Source organism: Physeter macrocephalus, chromosome 7, assembly GCF_002837175.3.
Source record: "Physeter macrocephalus isolate SW-GA chromosome 7, ASM283717v5, whole genome shotgun sequence".
Taxonomy (NCBI): domain Eukaryota; kingdom Metazoa; phylum Chordata; class Mammalia; order Artiodactyla; family Physeteridae; genus Physeter; species Physeter macrocephalus.
The window spans coordinates 143,997,446-144,015,140 of NC_041220.1; the positions used below are offsets into that span (position 1 = coordinate 143,997,446).

General features: G+C 46.0%; 1 protein-coding gene across 1 annotated transcript in view; it reads left to right on the top strand.

The window, feature by feature from the left end:
* Positions 1–3,427: 3,427 nt before the first annotated feature.
* Positions 3,428–17,695, top strand: part of TNIP2 (TNFAIP3 interacting protein 2) — a 35,207-nt gene continuing 20,939 nt past the window's right edge. Inside the window, exon 1 of the mRNA XM_028492434.2 lies at positions 3,428–3,755. Within this exon, the coding sequence (XP_028348235.1) occupies positions 3,477–3,755 (279 nt within the window). The 5' untranslated portion in view covers positions 3,428–3,476. The remainder of the gene's footprint in view (positions 3,756–17,695) is intronic.

Here is a 17,695-nt window from a genome sequence, read left to right on the forward strand (position 1 = left end):
TGGCCTCTCCCGTTGCGGAGCACAGGCTCCGGACGCGCAGGCTCAGTGGCCACGGCTCACGGGCCCAGCCGCTCCGCGGCATGTGGGATCCTCCCAAACCGGGGCGCGAACCCGCGTCCCCTGCATCGGCAGGCGGTCGCGCAACCACTGCGCCACCAGGGAAGCCCCTGGAGGTATTTAGATTTAGTAGTTTTCCATCAGGGGAGGAGCCAGAGTTGAAGAAGCAACCCGTCCCCAGTCTCTTCCTGTACTTTTCACCCCTCTCCCTCCTTCCTGGTCACCTCTGCAGGAAACCCCGTGGTTCTCACCGTTCTTAGAATAAGACCCAACCTCTACGTTGGGCCTGAGCCCTCCAAATCTGGCCCCTACCCGCTCCCTGCCCACCCTAGGCCGCAGTCTAGGGCGTCAGCCCCGGCACTCCCCGCCGGGCCCGCTCACGTGTCCTCCCCCTGCTCAGGACCCCCTGACTCAATTCTGTGCGGGCTCCTTCTCACCCTTCTGCTTGCAGCTGAGAGTCCCCTCCTCTCTGTTTCTGTCCCATCCTCCTGTTTCTCTTCCTAAGCCTCTTATTTGCTTACTTGTTTTGTTAAAATTTATTTATTTAATTTGTTTTTGGCTGCGTTGGGTCTTTGTAGCTAAACGCGGGCTTTCTCTAGTTGCGGCGAGCAGGGACTGCTCTTCATTGCGGTGTGCGGGCTTCTCATTGTGGTGGCTTCTCTTGTTGCGGAGCACGGGCTCTAGGTGCACGGGCTTCAGTAGTTGTGGCACTCAGGCTCAGTAGTTGTGGCGCACGGGCTTAGTTGCTCCTCAGCATGTGGGATCTTCCCGGACCAGGGCTCGAACCTGTGTTCCCTGCATTGGCAGGCGGATTCTTAACCACTGCGCCACCAGCGAAGTCCCTTTGCTTACTTAAAAATATATATATATTGATTGATTGACTGATTTGGCTGCATTGGGTCTTAGATGCAGCACGTGGCATCTTCGTTGTGGCATGTGGGCTCTTATTGGGTCTTAGTTGCAGCACGTGGGATCTTCGTTGTGGCATGTGGGCTCTTTGTTGCGGAGCGCAGGTTTCTCTCTAGTTGTGGTGCACAGGCTCCAGAGCACGGGGGCTCAGTAGCTGCAACACGCAGGCTTAGTTGCCCCAAGGCAACTCCGACCAGGGATTGAACCCGCGTCCCCTGCATTGGAAGGTGGATTCTTAACCACTGGACCACCAGGGAAGTCCCTTTTATTTGTTTTCTTAAAGAATTTTTACCCCCTTTCTTTCCTATACAAAGTTTCCTTATCTTGTAATTTTTTTTTTTTTAAAGGAGGTCTGTCTCCGCCATTAGAATGTTTGTCCATGAACCCCATGCCTGAGTCAGTCCCTGGATATTAGTTGAAGGCACAAGCATGTTGGGTACTTCCTACGTTAACTTATTGAATCCTCACAATGTCCTGTAAGGCAGATGTTGTTGGAATTCTCCCATCCCTCATCCAGAATTCTGAAATCCAAAAAGCTCAGAAACCCAAAATGTTTTTCTTAAACTGGGTGCGACGTCTGACTTGAACAGCCGTAAGGCTTTTCATGGTCTTTATCTCACTTAGTTTGAATGGTCATCCTGTCTTTGCAGCAATGTTAATGTAGCTGGTTTTGGGGTGCTAATGCCCCAGTGGGAGCACTGAGCAATTTACTATTTGCTGGTTGTCTATTGCTGTGTGAAAAACGACTCCAAATGTTAGCAGCTTAAAACAGTTAACATTTATTATGTCAGACAGCTTCTGTGGGTCAGGAATGTGGAAGTAGCTTAGCTGGGTGCTTCTGGCCCAGGGTTTCCCAGGAGGTCGCGGTTAAGATGCGTGCTGGGGGTGGAGGATGTGGTCCCAAGGTAGCTCAATTACTATGGTGGGCAAGTTGATGCTGGCTACCCGCATGAAGTCTCCTGTCCTCATCACATGGACATCTTCACAGGGCTACTTGAGTGTCTTCACGATACGATGGGTGGCTTCCCCCCAGAGGGAATGATCTAAGAGAGGGTGAGGCAATGTCTTTTGTGATCCAGCTGCAGGAATCACTCCATCGTTTCTGCAGTATCCTCTTGCTTACACAGGTCAGCCCTATTCAGTGTGTCAGAGGGTGAAATCACAAGAGCATGAATCCCAGGAGTGGGATCCCTTCTGGATGTTGGCTACCCCAATTATATGTACCTATCTCAAATCCAAAGATTCTGAATTTCGAAGTACCTGTGACCCCCAGAATGTTAGCTGAGAGACTGGGATGCCCATTTTACAGGTGAGAACCAGGTTCAAGGGCAGTTGAGTGACATGTGGGAGGTTACACTTACATCAATAGCAATGACGACTCACCTATCTCTAACAGCTCTGGGGCCAGTGCTACTTGGTTTACTCCATCACTGCTCCAGCCAACAAGAGTGTGTCATTCCTAACCTTAGTCACGAGGACTGTGGGCTCGCAGGGGCAGGCACTCTGCACTCCATCCTCTAATCCCCACAGCACACCTATGGGGTAAGCTGTCTTTGCCTTTCCCTCTGCAGCGGAGGAAGTGTGAGCTGTCTTCGCTTATACTTGTCTGATTCTACCAGCCTGCGGGTGTCTCCCGGGCTCAGCCCAAGCTTGGGTATGGGTTACAAAAAGGGGAAAAAAACGCCATGCTGCTCTCAGGGGAATCTGGTGAGGAGGGCAGCTCTGGGCAGGGGCCAGGAGAGGAGTCTGTGGGAGGGAACCTTTGAAAGATCACAGGTGTGCTTGGGTATCATTGCCGAGGACACTCAGACTTTGAAAAAGAAAATAGCCATGGAGCCCCGGAAAAACCCTCGGAGTTGGTCTGGGGAGCTAGGGGGAAGGAAAGGGATGGAGAAACGAGGACGGGAAAGGGCCAGCTCCCTCCTGCCTTCTGCCCTAAGAATAGTTCTTGCGACCTTAGAGAGGGGATGAGGGGGTCTGAGCATGCTCAGCACCTCGCTGGGCTCAGCTCGTGGAAGGTCGCCGTTTTCCTGGTGCTCGGTGTGGCTAGCCGGCCTGCAGCCCGGGGATTCGGACCCACGCTCGGGGCTAACACTTGGGGTCGTCTTTGCCCCTTCTTTCCCTTCCATCAGTAACTACATCGCAGGCCGTTTGACCCCTCTCCTCGCCCGGGCCCGAGTCTCCGAAAGCTCCCCGACGCGAGGCGACGGGGCGGGTGGGACAAGCCAGTCACCCGCGGGCGGAGAGGCCGCGGGCCCGGGGCGGGATAGGACTGGGGCGGGGCCACGTTCCCGGCGGCGGGCAGGGCCTGGCATCTCGGCGGGGGGCGGGGCCAAGCTCTCCGGGGGGGCGGGGCCTGGCCTTTCGGCCGGGGGTGGGGGCGGGCCCGGGCCCGGGATCTCCGCGGGGGGCGGGGCGCGCCGGGAAAAGTTCCGGGAAGGTGGGCCTCCCGCCCAGACCCGGCGCGGAAGTGGCCGGTGGCCTGTTCCCTGCCGGCCAGGCCCGCAGCCATGTCGTCTGGGAGCGCGGGGTCCGGCGAGCGGGAGGGCGCCCCGCGCGCTGCTGCCGCGCTCTGCGGCCTGTACCACGAGGCGGGGCAGCGGCTGAGGCGCCTGCAGGACCAGCTGGCCGCCCGGGACGTCCTCATAGCGCGCCTCCGCGCCCGTCTGGCCGCGCTCGAGGGGGACACGGCGCCGTCGCTCGTGGACGCGCTGCTGGAGCAGGTGGCGCGCTTCCGGGAGCAGCTGCGGCAGCGGGACGGCGGCGCCGCGGAGGCCGCGCTGCGCCAGGTGCGGGGCGGAGAGGGCGCAGGCGGCGGAGGGGCCGCAGGCGGCGGAGGGGCCGCAAGGGGGCCGCGCGAGCCACGCTTCCTCGGCGCGCGGGCGCGCGCCCGCCGTGTCCCCGGAGTGTGTGCGCCCGTGGGGCGTGAGGGCTGTGTGGTCTGGGTGGGTCTGAGCGGCTTGTGGCTGGGGGGTTCTGGGCGGGTGCGCGCCGCGTTAGGCGTGAGCGCTGTGGGTCGTGTCGGGTTCTGAGGGTGTGTGTCTGGGTTGTGTTCCGAGGGTCTGCCCCCGCGTTGGGTCTGAGGGCTGTGTCTGCCTGTTTGAATTCCGAGGGGGTGTGCGCTTGTGTCGGGTCTGTGGAGTGTGTGCCTGTTGGGTTTTGAGGGGTCTGACCCTTGTTGCGTTTGAAGGGGTGTGTATTGCTGACTCGGGTTCTCCGAGGTGTGTGTGCCCGTGTTCAGGCTGAGGGTTGTGTGTGACCCTCTTGGTTCCGAGGGATGTTTGTCCTTTCCGCTTATAAGGGAGGTGTGTCGAGTTGAATCTGAGGGGTGTGTGCGGTGTTACCGTGTTGGGCCTGGGGGGTGGGTGCAGCCGTGTTGGGGTCTTAGTGTTGCATGTGTCTGTGTTATTTCTGAGGCGTGTATTTGTGTGTTGGCTTCTGAGGGGTATGTGCGCCTGTGCGGGGTCTGCTGGCTGTGTGTCCATGAGGGTTCTGAGGAGTGTGTGTGCCGTGTTGGGTTCTGGGGTATGCCTGCACCTCTCTTGGGTTCTGAGGGCTCTGTGCACTCGTGTTAGTTAAGGGTTGTGTGTCATGCTGGTTCTGAGGGGGGTGTGTGGGTTGAGTTCTGAGTGTTGCGTGGGCTCATGTTGGGTTCCGAGGGATGTGTGTGCCTGTGTGGGTGTGAGGCTTGTTTTGTCATTGTGGCTTCTCAGGGGTGTACCTGTCTGGTTTTGTTCTGAAGGCTGTGTATTTCTGTGTTGGTTCTGAGCAGTGTGTGTTCTGAGTTGGGTTCTGGAGGGTGTGTATGCCTATTTCTGTTCTAGGGGGTTGTGCGCCTCGATCTAAGGGTTGTTGTGTCCGCGTTGGTTCCTGGGTGTGTGTCATATCGGTTTCTGAGTGATCTGCTCCCACGTTAGGTCTGAGGGCTGTGTCTTCCCGTGGTCAGTTCTGAGAGGTGTTTGTGCTTGTATGCATTCTAAAGGGTGTGTGTCTGTGTTGGGTCTGAGTGGCGTGTGTCTGTGTTGATTCCGGATGTGTTTATCCCTAGTGGGTCTGAGTTGTGTGTGTGCCCCTGTGTAGAGTCTGGGGCTGTGTCTGCTCCCATGGTGGGTTCTGAAGGGTGTGTCTGCTCCCATGGTGGGTTCTGAAGGGTGTGTTTCCCCAGTTGTGTTGAGGGGTGTGTGTGTGTTGATTCTGAGGCTTCTGTGCTCATTTTGCTTCTGAGGAACGTGTGCCGTGTTGGTTCTGAGGAGTGGCGTCCTTGTTGGTTCTCGGGTATGTGTGTTCATGTGTGTCTGTGGGTCATGTGTCTGAGTGGTTCTCAGCAGTGTGTCTGTGTTGGGTGCTGAGGGGTGTGTGTCTGTGTTCGTTCTGAAGGGCGTCTGCATGTGTTGGGTTCTGAGTAGTGTGTGTGTGTGTGTGTGTGTGTGTGCACGCCTGTTTTGAGTTCTGAGGGGATGTGTTCCTGTTTGGACTCTGAGAGGTGTGTATGTGTGTTGGGTTCTGAAGGTTGTCTGTCTCTGATGGTTTTGAGGGTTGTGTGTGTGCTGGTGTTAAAACTGATGGTTGTGTACCAGTTGAGTTCAGAGGGGTCTGCTCCCATGTTGGGTAGGAGGGGAATGTGTGCCTGTCTTGGGTTTGAGGGGTGTGTGCTCCTGTGCTGGGTCTGAGGGTCGTGTGTCTGTGTTGGGTTGTGGCACCTGTGTGGTATATGAGGTGGGTGAGCACTTGAATTGGGTTCTGAGGGGTGTGTTCACCTGTGTTGGGTCTTCAGTTTGTGCCCATTTTGGGTTCTGAAAGATGTGTGTGCGTGATCAGTTCTGAGGGGTCCGTTGCTGTGCTGGGTTTTGAAGAGTGTGAGTGCCTACATTGGGCTCTCGGGTGTGTGTGTGTCCATGCTGGGTCTGAAAGGTGTGTGTACCTTTCTGAGGCGTGTGCGCCTGTGTGGGGTCTTAGGGATGAGCGTGCATGTTATTTGTATTTGGAGCGTGTGTGCACCTGGAAGGTTCTGTGTATGTGTGTGTTCATGTTGAGTTCTGCATTGTGTGTGCAGACATTGGGCCTGGGTGTGTGTGTAGGACATGCGTATAGGCTCCTGGTGTGTGTGTCTGAGTTGGGTTATTGGGTGTGTTTGTGTTGTGTTGGGTTCAGGGCCATACGCACCATAGTTATGTTCTGGATCTCTTTTAGCCCCAGCTGTGAATGTATCTTTCAGTAGTAACACCTCTGCTCTGCTGGGAGTGATGATGGAGTGGGAGCCTGCCAGAGTGTCTGATAATAGACTTAAATCCTTACTTTTCCTCCTTCATATCCTTGTCAGCGATATTATGTCTATCTGTGTGAAATATTAAACACCCAGATCAGGAGCGAGAGTAATAGTATTTTTCTACAACAGTTTGGAAGTGCCCCAAACATTTTGGTGAGCTCTGGTCTATTATCCCATTCGGTGCATAGCTATTATCTGGGTTTTCCCAAGAAAGAAATTAGGCCTGCAAAAGGCAATTTTCACTTCCAGGCTTGACCCTGCAGCCGGATTTTAGAGTGAAAAAGAGACACGCCTTTTTTTCTTTTAATAAAAGTAATTTTGAATATCTGAAAAATAGAGGAAAAATATCTGAAAAAAATTCAAATAAAAGTAATTTTGAATATCTGAAAAATAGAGGAAAGAATAAAGAATAGAATAACCACCACAATCCCACCACAGAGGGATGGCCACAGGGCATAACCTCTCGGCCTGCCTCTTCCCTGTCTTTCCTTTAACTATAGGGTATGTATATACTTGGCATGTTTGAGTTCAAGCTGTCTATACAGTTTTACTTAATATCATGTCAATATTTTCTTATCTGCATCATTTTAGATGCCTTTAGAAGCCAGATGTTTTCCTCGCTCCAGCTCGCTCCCTTTTCCTGGGCAAGGTGGATTATTTCTCATCAAGGCAGAAGAAAGTCACCTGGTCTGCACCACTGATCTTAGTGTCACGGCACCAGGAGTCACAGATGAGTGTAGATTGGGGACCAGAGCACATCCTACCCAGAATGGGACTCTGCTTGCAGTCTGGTGGCCATTGGTGCTCAGTGGACATGTGTCCCCAGCATCCTGTGGTCCCAGAGCCTCTAACCAAAACCCAGACAGAGTCAGGTCTGTAATCCTAGTACTACTGGTCCTTTCAGTGTAGGGTTTTCTTTTGTCTGTGTTGGGTCTTCGCTGCTGTGTGCAGGCTTTTTCTGGTTGCGGCGAGCGGGGGCTACTCTTTGTTGCGGTGCGCTTGCTTCTCATTGCAGTGGCCTCTCTTGTTGCAGAGCACGGGGTCTAGGAGTGCGGGCCTTAGTGGTTGCAGCATGCGGGTTTAGTATTTGCGGCATGCGGGCCCTAGCGCGTGCAGGCTTCAGTAGTTGTGGCTCATGGGCTCCAGAGCACTGGCTCAGTAGTTGTGGCACACGGGCTTAGTTGCTCTGCGGCATTTGGGATCTTCCCGGACCAGGGCTTGAACCGGTGTCCCCTTCATTGGCAGGCAGATTCCTAACCACTGCACCACCAGGGAAGTCCCTCAATGTAGGTTTTGTTTTAGGATTTTAAATTATTTCAGGAGCAATTTAATGATCTGGTATCTTATGCAATTAAATATTTGTTGCTTACCCCTACATCTTTCTGGGGTTGGTCAGAGAACCTGGGGAAGAATGGAGAGGTTTATCACTGCCCAGAGGCCCTGGATTCACTGAAGTAGCTGTGCAGAGTGAAAACAATGAGAGGAATTGGCCAACAGGTTGGTCTCATCAGTGGCCATGTCAGCCAGCTGGTTAGGAGCAGGGACCCTGGATTGGTGAGGACTGAGAGCTCCCAAGAGGATGCTGAGGCTCACAGGTGTGGATGGACTGCCAGGTGACCGGTGCATCCGTGGCCAAGCTGTAGCCAGTGTGTGATGGGACCAGATCAGTCTCGAGAACTCTGGTCTTTTTTGCCACCACAGTGGGACTCAAGACCTTGCCTTATTTGTAACATGAGGCCTGGATGGATGACTCTGCAAAGCTCTTCAGTTAAGATTTTCTGGAATAATGGCACTGATTCGTTGTGCAGGCTGTAACTGCTCAACCCCATCTCATCACTGCCTTGGGGGCTAGCCTCATGGACCCTGCTTGGTCCTGATATAGCAACTTGTGGCTTTTCTTTCCCTATTCTGCCATGCTCTCTGTAAGTGGAACAGCATACACTCTTTACAGTAGGTTATATTAGGTTTTGTGTGTGTGTGTGTATTGTGTGTTTATTGTGTGTGTGTTTGTTTTTACCATCTATCGTCATACCTCTTTTGATCTTGTACAACTGAAACTCTATACCATTAAACATAATTTCCCACCTCCCTACTTTGTCCCCTACCGACCCCTCCCCTCCCCAACCCCCACTGGCAACCACCATTTTACTTTCTGTCTCTATGATTTTGACTACTGTAGATACCTCCTATAAGTAGAATAATGCAGTATTTGTCTTTTTGTGACTGGTTTATTTCACTTAGCATGATGTCCTCAAGGTTCATCCATATTGTAACATGTGTCAGAATTTCCTTCCTTTTTAAGGCTGAATAAAACTCCATTATAGGTATATACCACGTTTTGCTTATCTGCTCATCCGTTGATGGACACTTGGGTTGCTTCCATGTTTTAGCTCTTACGAATATCACTGCTGCTATGAACATAGGTGTGCAAATATCTCTTTCGAGATCCTGCTTTCAATTCTTTTGGGTATATACCCAGAAGTGGAATTGCTGGATTATATAATAAGTCTATTTTTAATTTTTTGAGGGACTTCCATTCTGTTTTTCCACAATGGCTGTACCACTTTACATTCCCACCGACAGTGCACAAGGGTTCAAATTTCTCCACATCGTCACCAATATTGTTATTTTCTGTGTTTTTGATAGTAGGCATCCTAATAGGTGTATGCTAATTTAGTACAAAACGATTGTAGTTTTGATTTGCATTTCCCTATAATGATTAGTAATGTTGAGCATCAATTCATGTGCTTACTGGCCATTGGTATATCTTCTTTGAAGAGATGTCAAGTCCTTTGCCCATTTTTGAATTGGGTTAGTTTGTTGTTGAATTTTATGAGTACTCTACATTCTGGATACTAATTCTTATCAGATATATGATTTGTAAATATTTTACCTCATTCTGTAGGTTGCCTTTTTACTTTTACTTGTCTTTTGATGTGCAAAATTTTCATTAAAAAAATTTCCAATTTGTCTATTTTTTCTTTTGTTAACTGTGCCTTGGGTGCCATATCCAAGAAATCACTGCCAAATCCTGTGTTATGAAGCTTTTGCCCTATGTTTCTTCTAGGAGTTTTATAGTTTTAGGTCTTACATTTAAGTCTTTGATCCATTTTGGGGTAATTTTCATGTATGGTTTAGATAAGGGTCCAACTTCATTCTTTTGCATGTGGATATCCAGTTTTCCCAGCACCATTTTTTAAAAAGACTGTCCTTTCCCCACTGAATCGTCTTAGTACCCTTGTCAAAACCATTTGACTATCTATGCAAGGGTTTATTTCTGGGCTCTCTATTCTATCTCTTTGGTCTGTATGTTTGTCTTTATGTCAGTGCCACAGTGTTTTGATTACTGTGGCTTTGTAGAAGTTTTGAAAATAGGAAGTGTGAGTCCTTCAGCTTTGTTCTTTTTTTTGTTTTTTTTTCTTCTAAGATTGTTTTGGCTATTTGGGGTCCCTTGAGATTCCATATGAATTTTAGGATGAATTCTTCTATTTCTGAAAAAAAAAATTGAGGTTTTGTTTTGTTTTTGTTTTTTGGGGTTTTTTTTTGGCTGCACTGCACAGCCTGTGGAATCTTAGTTCCCCAACCAGGGGTTGAACCTGGGCCACGGCAGTGAAAACGCCAAGTCCTAACCACTGGACCACCAGAGAATTCCCTGGGATTTTGATAGGGATTGCATTGACTTTGTAGATCACTTTGAATAATATTGACATCTTAACAATATTAAGTTTTCCAATCTGTGAACATGGGATATGTTTCTATTTATTTATGTTTTCTTTAATTTCTTTTAGTAGTATTTCATAGTTTTCATTGTACGAGTCTTTCACCTCCTTGATTAAATTAATTCCTAAGTATTTTATTCTTTTTGATGCAATTGTAAGTAGAATTGTTTTTGTAATTTCTTTTGCAGATTCTTCATTGTTAGTGTATAGAAATACAACTGTTTTTCATGTGTTGATTTGTATTCTGCTCATTTGCTGAATTCATTTATTCTCTCCAACAGGTGTGTGTGTGTGTGTGTGTGTGTTTGTAATCTTAAGAGTTTTCTACATGTAAGAGCATATCATCTGAAAACAGATACCATTTTACTTCCTTTTTTATTTCGATGTATTTTATTTCTTTTTCTTGCCTAATTGCTCTGGCTAGAACTTCCAGGGCTATGTTGAATAGAAGTGATGAAAGCCAATATCCTTTTCTTGTTCTTTTTTTTTCCCAGCCGTGCCATGCAGGATCTTAGTTCCCTGACCAGGGATTGAACCCATGCCCCCTCCAGTGGAAGTCCTCCTTGTCTTGTTCTTGATCTTAGAGGAAAAGCTTTCAGTCTTTTACCATGGGGTATGATATTTGCTGTCGGTTTTTCTTATGGCTTTGTTATGTGGAGGTAGTTTACTTCTGTTCCTAGTTTGTTGTGTGTTTTTATTATGAAAAAGTGTTGAATTTTGTCAAATGCCTCTCTGCATCAATTGATATGATCATGTGTTTTTCTCCCTTCATTTCTGTTAATGTATTGTGTTACACCAAACAATCCCTCCCTTCCTCCCTCCCTTCCTTTTTTTTTTTTTTTTTTTTTGGATGAAATATGTTTGTGAACTTAACCACAGCAGAGTAGTATATTACCTAAATCTCTGTGGAACAAATCTGGTGAAAAATTTGCTGAGTAGAAAAGTTTAATAATATCATTTTCATTTCATTCCGAGGGATTGATGCTGAGTCATAGAAAACAAACGTCAAACACATAATTGTGCTTCATGTCCCTCAAAAGGCCTCATTCTCATATCATTATTGTTTACTAGATATTTATCAACAATTATCTAATTGTCTTCAGGTATTATAAGTGAGACTCTAATGATAAAGTTAGGAATGTCAAGAACATGATCAATTTGCAACATATAGAAAGTAGAACCAAAGTACATAATGAAACTGATGCTCAAGAATTGCCTCGTCACTTTGCTAAAATTGGTCTCTGAACCTTCTACACGGCTGCCCAGAAGATAAATATGCTGCACCTCTTATTCTTTTAAAAAGCCAAGGATAACCTTAGTCACGTATTTAGTATTACCTTTTCACTGTCTTTAAGAAGAAACCGTGATGAAACTTGCTAAAATTTTCTTGTGAGAAGTTCACAGGGATTTGTAGAACTACTTTGGGCAACAAAACTGGCTCTTTATTAGGCACCAATGAAAAGCAAATATTACATTGAATGTTGAAAAGCTGTGCACTTAAATCTGGTTCTGCCACTTTCTTAGCCATGTTAATTTGGGCAAGTCATTTAGTATTCTAGTTTTGTCATCAGTAAAACTGAAGTAATAATACCTAGCTCATAGGGCTATTTATTCATTCATTCAGCCAATAGTTATTTGTTGAATGCCTGTTGTATGCCAGATGTTTTTGGTAGGCCCTGGAAATGCAGAAAGGATTGAGAAAGGCAGATTCCTATCTTTATGAAGCTTATATCTTAGTTGAGAAAATAGACATTGGAGAAATAATCAATTGCCTTTGTGGAAAATACGACATAGAACAGATATATGGGATATTGTGAGTTTTCTATTGTGAGGAACACATGATTTAACATGTATATATGTATATATATATAATAATCTCATGCACATAATTGGGACTCAGAAGATGTGAATGTCATCTACCATAGCCACTCAGGTGTTTATTTACTGAGCTTGCATTTATTGGACGTGTTCTGTATGTAAGGGGAATATGTATAAGCAGGCATCATGGGTTATATTTTTCCATTTCTCCCAATAAGTATAGTACGTTCATTTCACAATGATGTGTACACTATCAGGGTTGCGCCAGTAGCAGTGTTAATCTATAGCAGTGTTAATTCAGTGTAATTAGAGTGAAGAGTGTGTAGAGAATAACACAGGAAGTGGCTATAAAATTAGATTGGGGGCAAATTATGATGGCCTTTACTACCTCATAAAGTTGTTAATTGCACATTCTATTAACCACTAGGCTCGGGGAATGCAAAGATGATCAATATCCAATTCTTGCCCTCAAATTGTGGAATCATACATGGACATACATGATCACTGCTTGAAGCAAGTTACAAAAGTGATGGAGGGATGTGTAGTGGGGAAATACTGAACATAGTATAAGTATGGAACTAAGCCAACTTAAGTCTCCAAATCAGAACACCGGTATCACAGTGTCGACTGCTATTTTTTTCCTTTAGATATAATTGACATATAGCATTATATTAGTTTTAAGTGTACAGCACAATGATTCAATATTTGTATATATTGTGAAATGACTACCACAATAAGTCTAGTTAACATCCATTGATCATGTTTTGTATGTTTAACCACCCTTGCAGTCTGTGAAAAAAATCCCACTTGTTCATGGTGTATATTCTTTTTAATATGCCATTGAATTTGCCTGCTAGTATTTCATTGAGAATTTTTGTATCAGCATTCATAAGGGATATTGGTCTGTAGTTTTGTTGTAGTGTCTTTGTCTGGCTTTGGTATCAGGGTAATGCTGGCCTCATAGAATGAGTTAGGAAGTGTTCCTTCCTCTTCAGTTTTTTTGGAACAGCTAAGGAAGAATTGGTATTAATTCTTCTTTAAATGTTTGATAGAATTCACCGGTGAAGCCATCAGTTCCAGGACTTGTTGTTGGGAGATTTTTAATTACTGATTCAATTTTCTTACTAGTTAGAGGTCTTTTCAGTTTTTCTATTTCTCTGTGATTTGGTCTTGGTAGGTGTTATGTTTCTATGAATTTGTTTCATCCAGGTTATCCAATTTGCTGGTGTACAGTTGTTCATAGTAGTCTTTTTTTTTTTTTTTTTTTGCGGTACGCGGGCCTCTCACCGCTGTGGCCTCTCCTGTTGCGGAGCACAGGCTCCGGACGCACAGGCCCAGCGGCCACGGCTCATGGGCCCAGCCACTCTGCGGCACGTGGGATCCTCCCGGACCGGGGCACGAACCCGTGCCCCCTGCATCGGCAGGTGGACTCTCAACCACTGTGCCACCAGGGAAGCCCCATAGTACTCATTTTATAATCATTTTTATTTTTGTAGAATTGTCAGTAATGTCTCTACTTGCATTTCTTTTTCTTTCCTTTTTTTTTTTTTGGCCATGCCACGTGGCTTGTGGGATCTTAGTTCCCTGACCAGGGATTGAACCTGGGCCCTGGGCAGTGAAAGCATGGAGTCCTAACCACTGGACCACCAGGGAATTCCCTCTAGTTGCATTTCTGACTTTAGTAATTTGAATCTTCTTTCTTTTCCTAGTCTGTCTAGCTAAAGGTTTATCCATTTTGCTGATCTTTTTGAAGAACCAACTTTTGGTTTCATCGATTTCCCTAATAGTTTTTCTGTTCTCTATTTCATTTGTCTCTGCTCAAATCTTTATTCTTCCTCCCTTTTGCTAGCTTTGAGTTTAGTTTTTTCTTCTTTTTCTAGTTCCTTAAGTTGTAAAGTTAGGTTGTTGATTGGAGATTTTTCTTGTTTTTAAATGTAAGTTTTATATCTTTAGATATCCCCCTTAACACTGCTTTTACTGGATCCTGCAAGTTTTGGTATGCTGTGTTTTCACTTTAATTTGCCTTTAAGTATTTTCTAATTTCCTTGTGATTTCTTCTTTGATCCATTGGTTTAAGAGTGTGTTTTTTAATTTCCACAGTTTTGTGAATGTTCCAGTTTTACTTCTGTTTTTGATTTCTGACTTCATCCTGTTGTGGTTGGGGAGGAGATACTTTGTATGATGTCAGTCTTTAAAAATCTGTTGAGACTTAATATGTAACCTAACACATGGTCTATCCTGGAAAATGTCCCATGTGCATTTGAGAAGAATGTGTATGTTGTTGGGTAGAGTGTTCTTTAGATGTCTGTTAGATCTAGTTGATTTATTGTGTTAAGTTCTCTATTTCCTTACATATATTCTGTTTGGTTGTTCTATCATTGAGAGTAGGGTTTTGAGGTCTCCAGCTATTATTGTAGGATTGTCTATTTCTCCCTTCAGTTCTGTCAGTTTTTGCTTCATATACTTTGCTTGTCTGTTATTAGGTACATCAGTGTATATAATTGTTATATTTTCTTGCTGTATTAAAACTTTTATTAATGTATAACATCCTTTTTTGTCTCTTGTAGCCTTTTTTGAAAAAAAGTCTATTTTGTCTGCTATTAGTATAGCTACTCCTGTTCTCTTTTAGTTACTAATTGCATGGAATGTAAATATTTTTCCATCCTTTTACTTTCCTTTTTTAATTTTTTTAATTTTATTTTTGGCTGCGTTGGGTCTTCATTGCTGCACGTGGGCTTTTCTCTAGTTGTGGTGAGCAGGGGCTACTCTTCCTTGCAGTGCGTGGTCTTCTCATTGCGGTGGCTTCTCTTGTTGTGGAGCACCGGCTCTAGGTGCACGGGCTTCAGTATATGTAGCTTGCAGGCTTTAGAGCTCAGGCTCAGTAGTCGTGGCGCATGGGCTTAGTTGCTCTGCGGCATGTGAGCTCTTCCCGGACCAGGGCTCAAACCCCCCTGCCTTGGCAGGAGGATTCTTAACCACTGCGCCACCAGGGAAGTCCCCATCCTTTTACTTTCAATCTATATATGTCTTTGGATCTAAAGTGAGTCTCTTGTATATAGCATGTAGTTGGATCATATGCTTTTATCCATACTGCCAATCTGTCTTTTAATTGGAGATTTTAATCCATTTACATTTAAAGTAATTACTGATATGGATGAAATACTCATTATTTTGCTATTTGTTTTCTGTATACCTTTTTTTGTTTCTCATTTTCTGCATTACTATCTTTTATGTTTGATTTTTTAAATTGTGAAATATTTAAATTCCTTTCTCTCTTCTTTTTTTTTTTTTTTTTTTTTTTTTTGCGGTACACGGGCCTCTCACTGTTGTGGCCTCTCCCGTTGAGGAGCACAGGCTCTGGATGCGCAGGCTCAGCGGCCATGGCTCACGGGCCCAGCCGCTCCGCGGCATGTGGGATCTTCCCGGACCGGGGCACGAGCCCGTGTCCCCCGCATCGGCAGGCGGACTCTCAACCACTGCACCACCAGGGAAGCCCCCTTTCTCATTTTTTTGTGGGTATATTCTGTAACTGTTTTCTTTGTGATTACCATGGGAATTACGTTTAACATCCGCAAGTTGTAACACTCTAATTTGAATTTATACCAGCTTAACTTCAATAACATACAAAACCCCTGCTCCCTTATAGCTAAACCCCACCCCTTTTGGTTGTTGATGTCACAGAATTAAATCTTCATACATTGTGTGCCCTCAAACATAAATTAATCTTTTAAATGCATTAGTCTCCTAAATTATGTAGGAAATAACGTGTGGAGTTACAAATCAAAATTACAGTAGTCCTAACTTGTAGACTAATAATTTAAAAAATATATATATTTATATTAGTCTCTTAAATCATGTGGAAAACAAAAAAAAGTTATAAACTGTTGTTACAATAATACTAGCTTTTATAATTGCCCATGTCTTTACCTTTATTGACATCTTTATTTCTTCATATAGCTTTTTAATAATTTTTTTTTTTTTTTTTTTTTTGCGGTACGTGGGCCTCTCACCGCTGCGGCCTCTCCCACCGCGGAGCACAGGCTCCGGACGCGCAGGCCCAGCGGCCATGGCCCACGGGCCCCGCCGCTCCGCGGCATGTGGGATCCTCCTAGACCGGGGCACGAACCCGTGTCCCCTACATCGGCAGGCGGACTCCCAAACACTGCGCCACCAGGGAAGCCCCATATAGCTTTGAGTTACTGTCCTTTGAGTTAGTGTCATTTCATTTCACTCTACAGGACTCCCTTGAGCATTTCTTGCAGGGCAGGTCTAGTGGTAACAACTCACTCAGCTTTGGTTTATGTGGGAATGTCTTAATTTCTCCCTTGCTTTTGAAAGACAGTTTTGCTGGATATAGGATTCTTGGTTGACAGTTTTTTTTCTTTTTTAAAATATTTATTTATTTATTTATTTTATTGGGCTGCATCAGGTCTTAGTTGGAGCACGTGGGATCTTTGTTGCAGCATGAGGGATCTTTTGTTGCAGTGCATGGGCTTCTCTAGTTGTGACGTGCGGGCTTCTCTAGTTGCAGCATGTGGGCTTCTCCCTAGTTGTGGTGCACGGGCTCCAGAGTGCGTGGGCTCAGTACTTGTGGCACGTGGGCTCTCCGGTTGTGGCACGCGGGCTCTAGAGTGCATGGGCTCAGTAGTTGCTGCGCATGGGCTTAGTTGCCCCACGGCATGTGGGATCTTAGTCCCCTGACCAGGGATCGAACCTGCATCCCCTGCATTGGAAGGCAGATTCTTTTTTTTTTTTGCAGTACGCGGGCCTCCCACTATTGTGGCCTCTCCTGTTGCGGAGCACAGGCTCCGGACGCGCAGGCTCAGCGACCATGGCTCACGGGCCCAGCCGCTCAGTGGCACGTGGGATCCTCCCAGACCGGGGCACGAACCTGTGTCCCCTGCATCGGCAGGCGGACTCTCAACCATTGCGCCACCAGGGAAGCCCGGAAGGCTGATTCTTAACCACTGGACCACTAGGGAAGTCCCCAGCTGTTTTTTTTCTTTTAGCACTTGAATATATAGGCCCACTGCCTCTGGCTTCCAAAGTGTCTGATGAGAAATCTGCTAATAATCGTATTAAGGATCGCTTCTGTGTGACATGTTGCTTCTCTCTTGCCTCTTTCAAGATTCCTCTTTTTATCTTTTTCTTTCTAAAGTTTGATTATAACGTGTCTTGGTCTTTTTGACTTCATCGTACTTGGAGTTTATTGAGCTTCTTGGATGTTTAGATTCATGTCTTTCATCACATTTGGGAAGTTTTCAACCATTATTTCATACTTACTTATTTATTTATTTATTTCTGTGTTGTGTCTTCATTGTGGTGCACGGGCTTCTCATTGCTGTGGCTTCTCTTGTTGTGGAGCACAGGCTCTAGGCGCATGGGCTCAGTAGTTGTGGCTCACAGGCTCTAGAGCGCAGGCTCAGTAGTTGTGGCGCACGGGCTTAGTTGCTCCGCGGCATGTGGGCTCTTCCCGGACCAGGGCTCAAACCCGTGTCCCCTGCATCGGCAGGCGGATTCTTAACCACTGCGCCACCAGAGAAGCCCCAGCCATTATTTCTTCAAGTATTCTTTCTGCCCCGTTCTCTCTCGCTTCTCCTTCTGGGACTCCCACAATGTGTATGTTGGTCTGCTTAATGGTGTCCCACAGGACCCTTAGGCTCTGTTTACTTTCCTTGAATCTTGATAATTTTCATTGTCCTGTTTTCAAGTTTGCTGATTCTTCTACTGATCAAATCTGCCTTTGAGTACCTCCAGTGAATTTTAAAATTTCAGTTAATGTACTTTTTAGCTCCACAGTTTTTTGGGTTTCTTTTTAGGTTTTCTATTTCTTTATTCATATTTCCATTTTATTCCTACATTGCTTTCTTGACTTTCTCCATATCTTCTTTTAGTTTTTTTTTTTTTTTTTTTTTTTTTTTTGTTT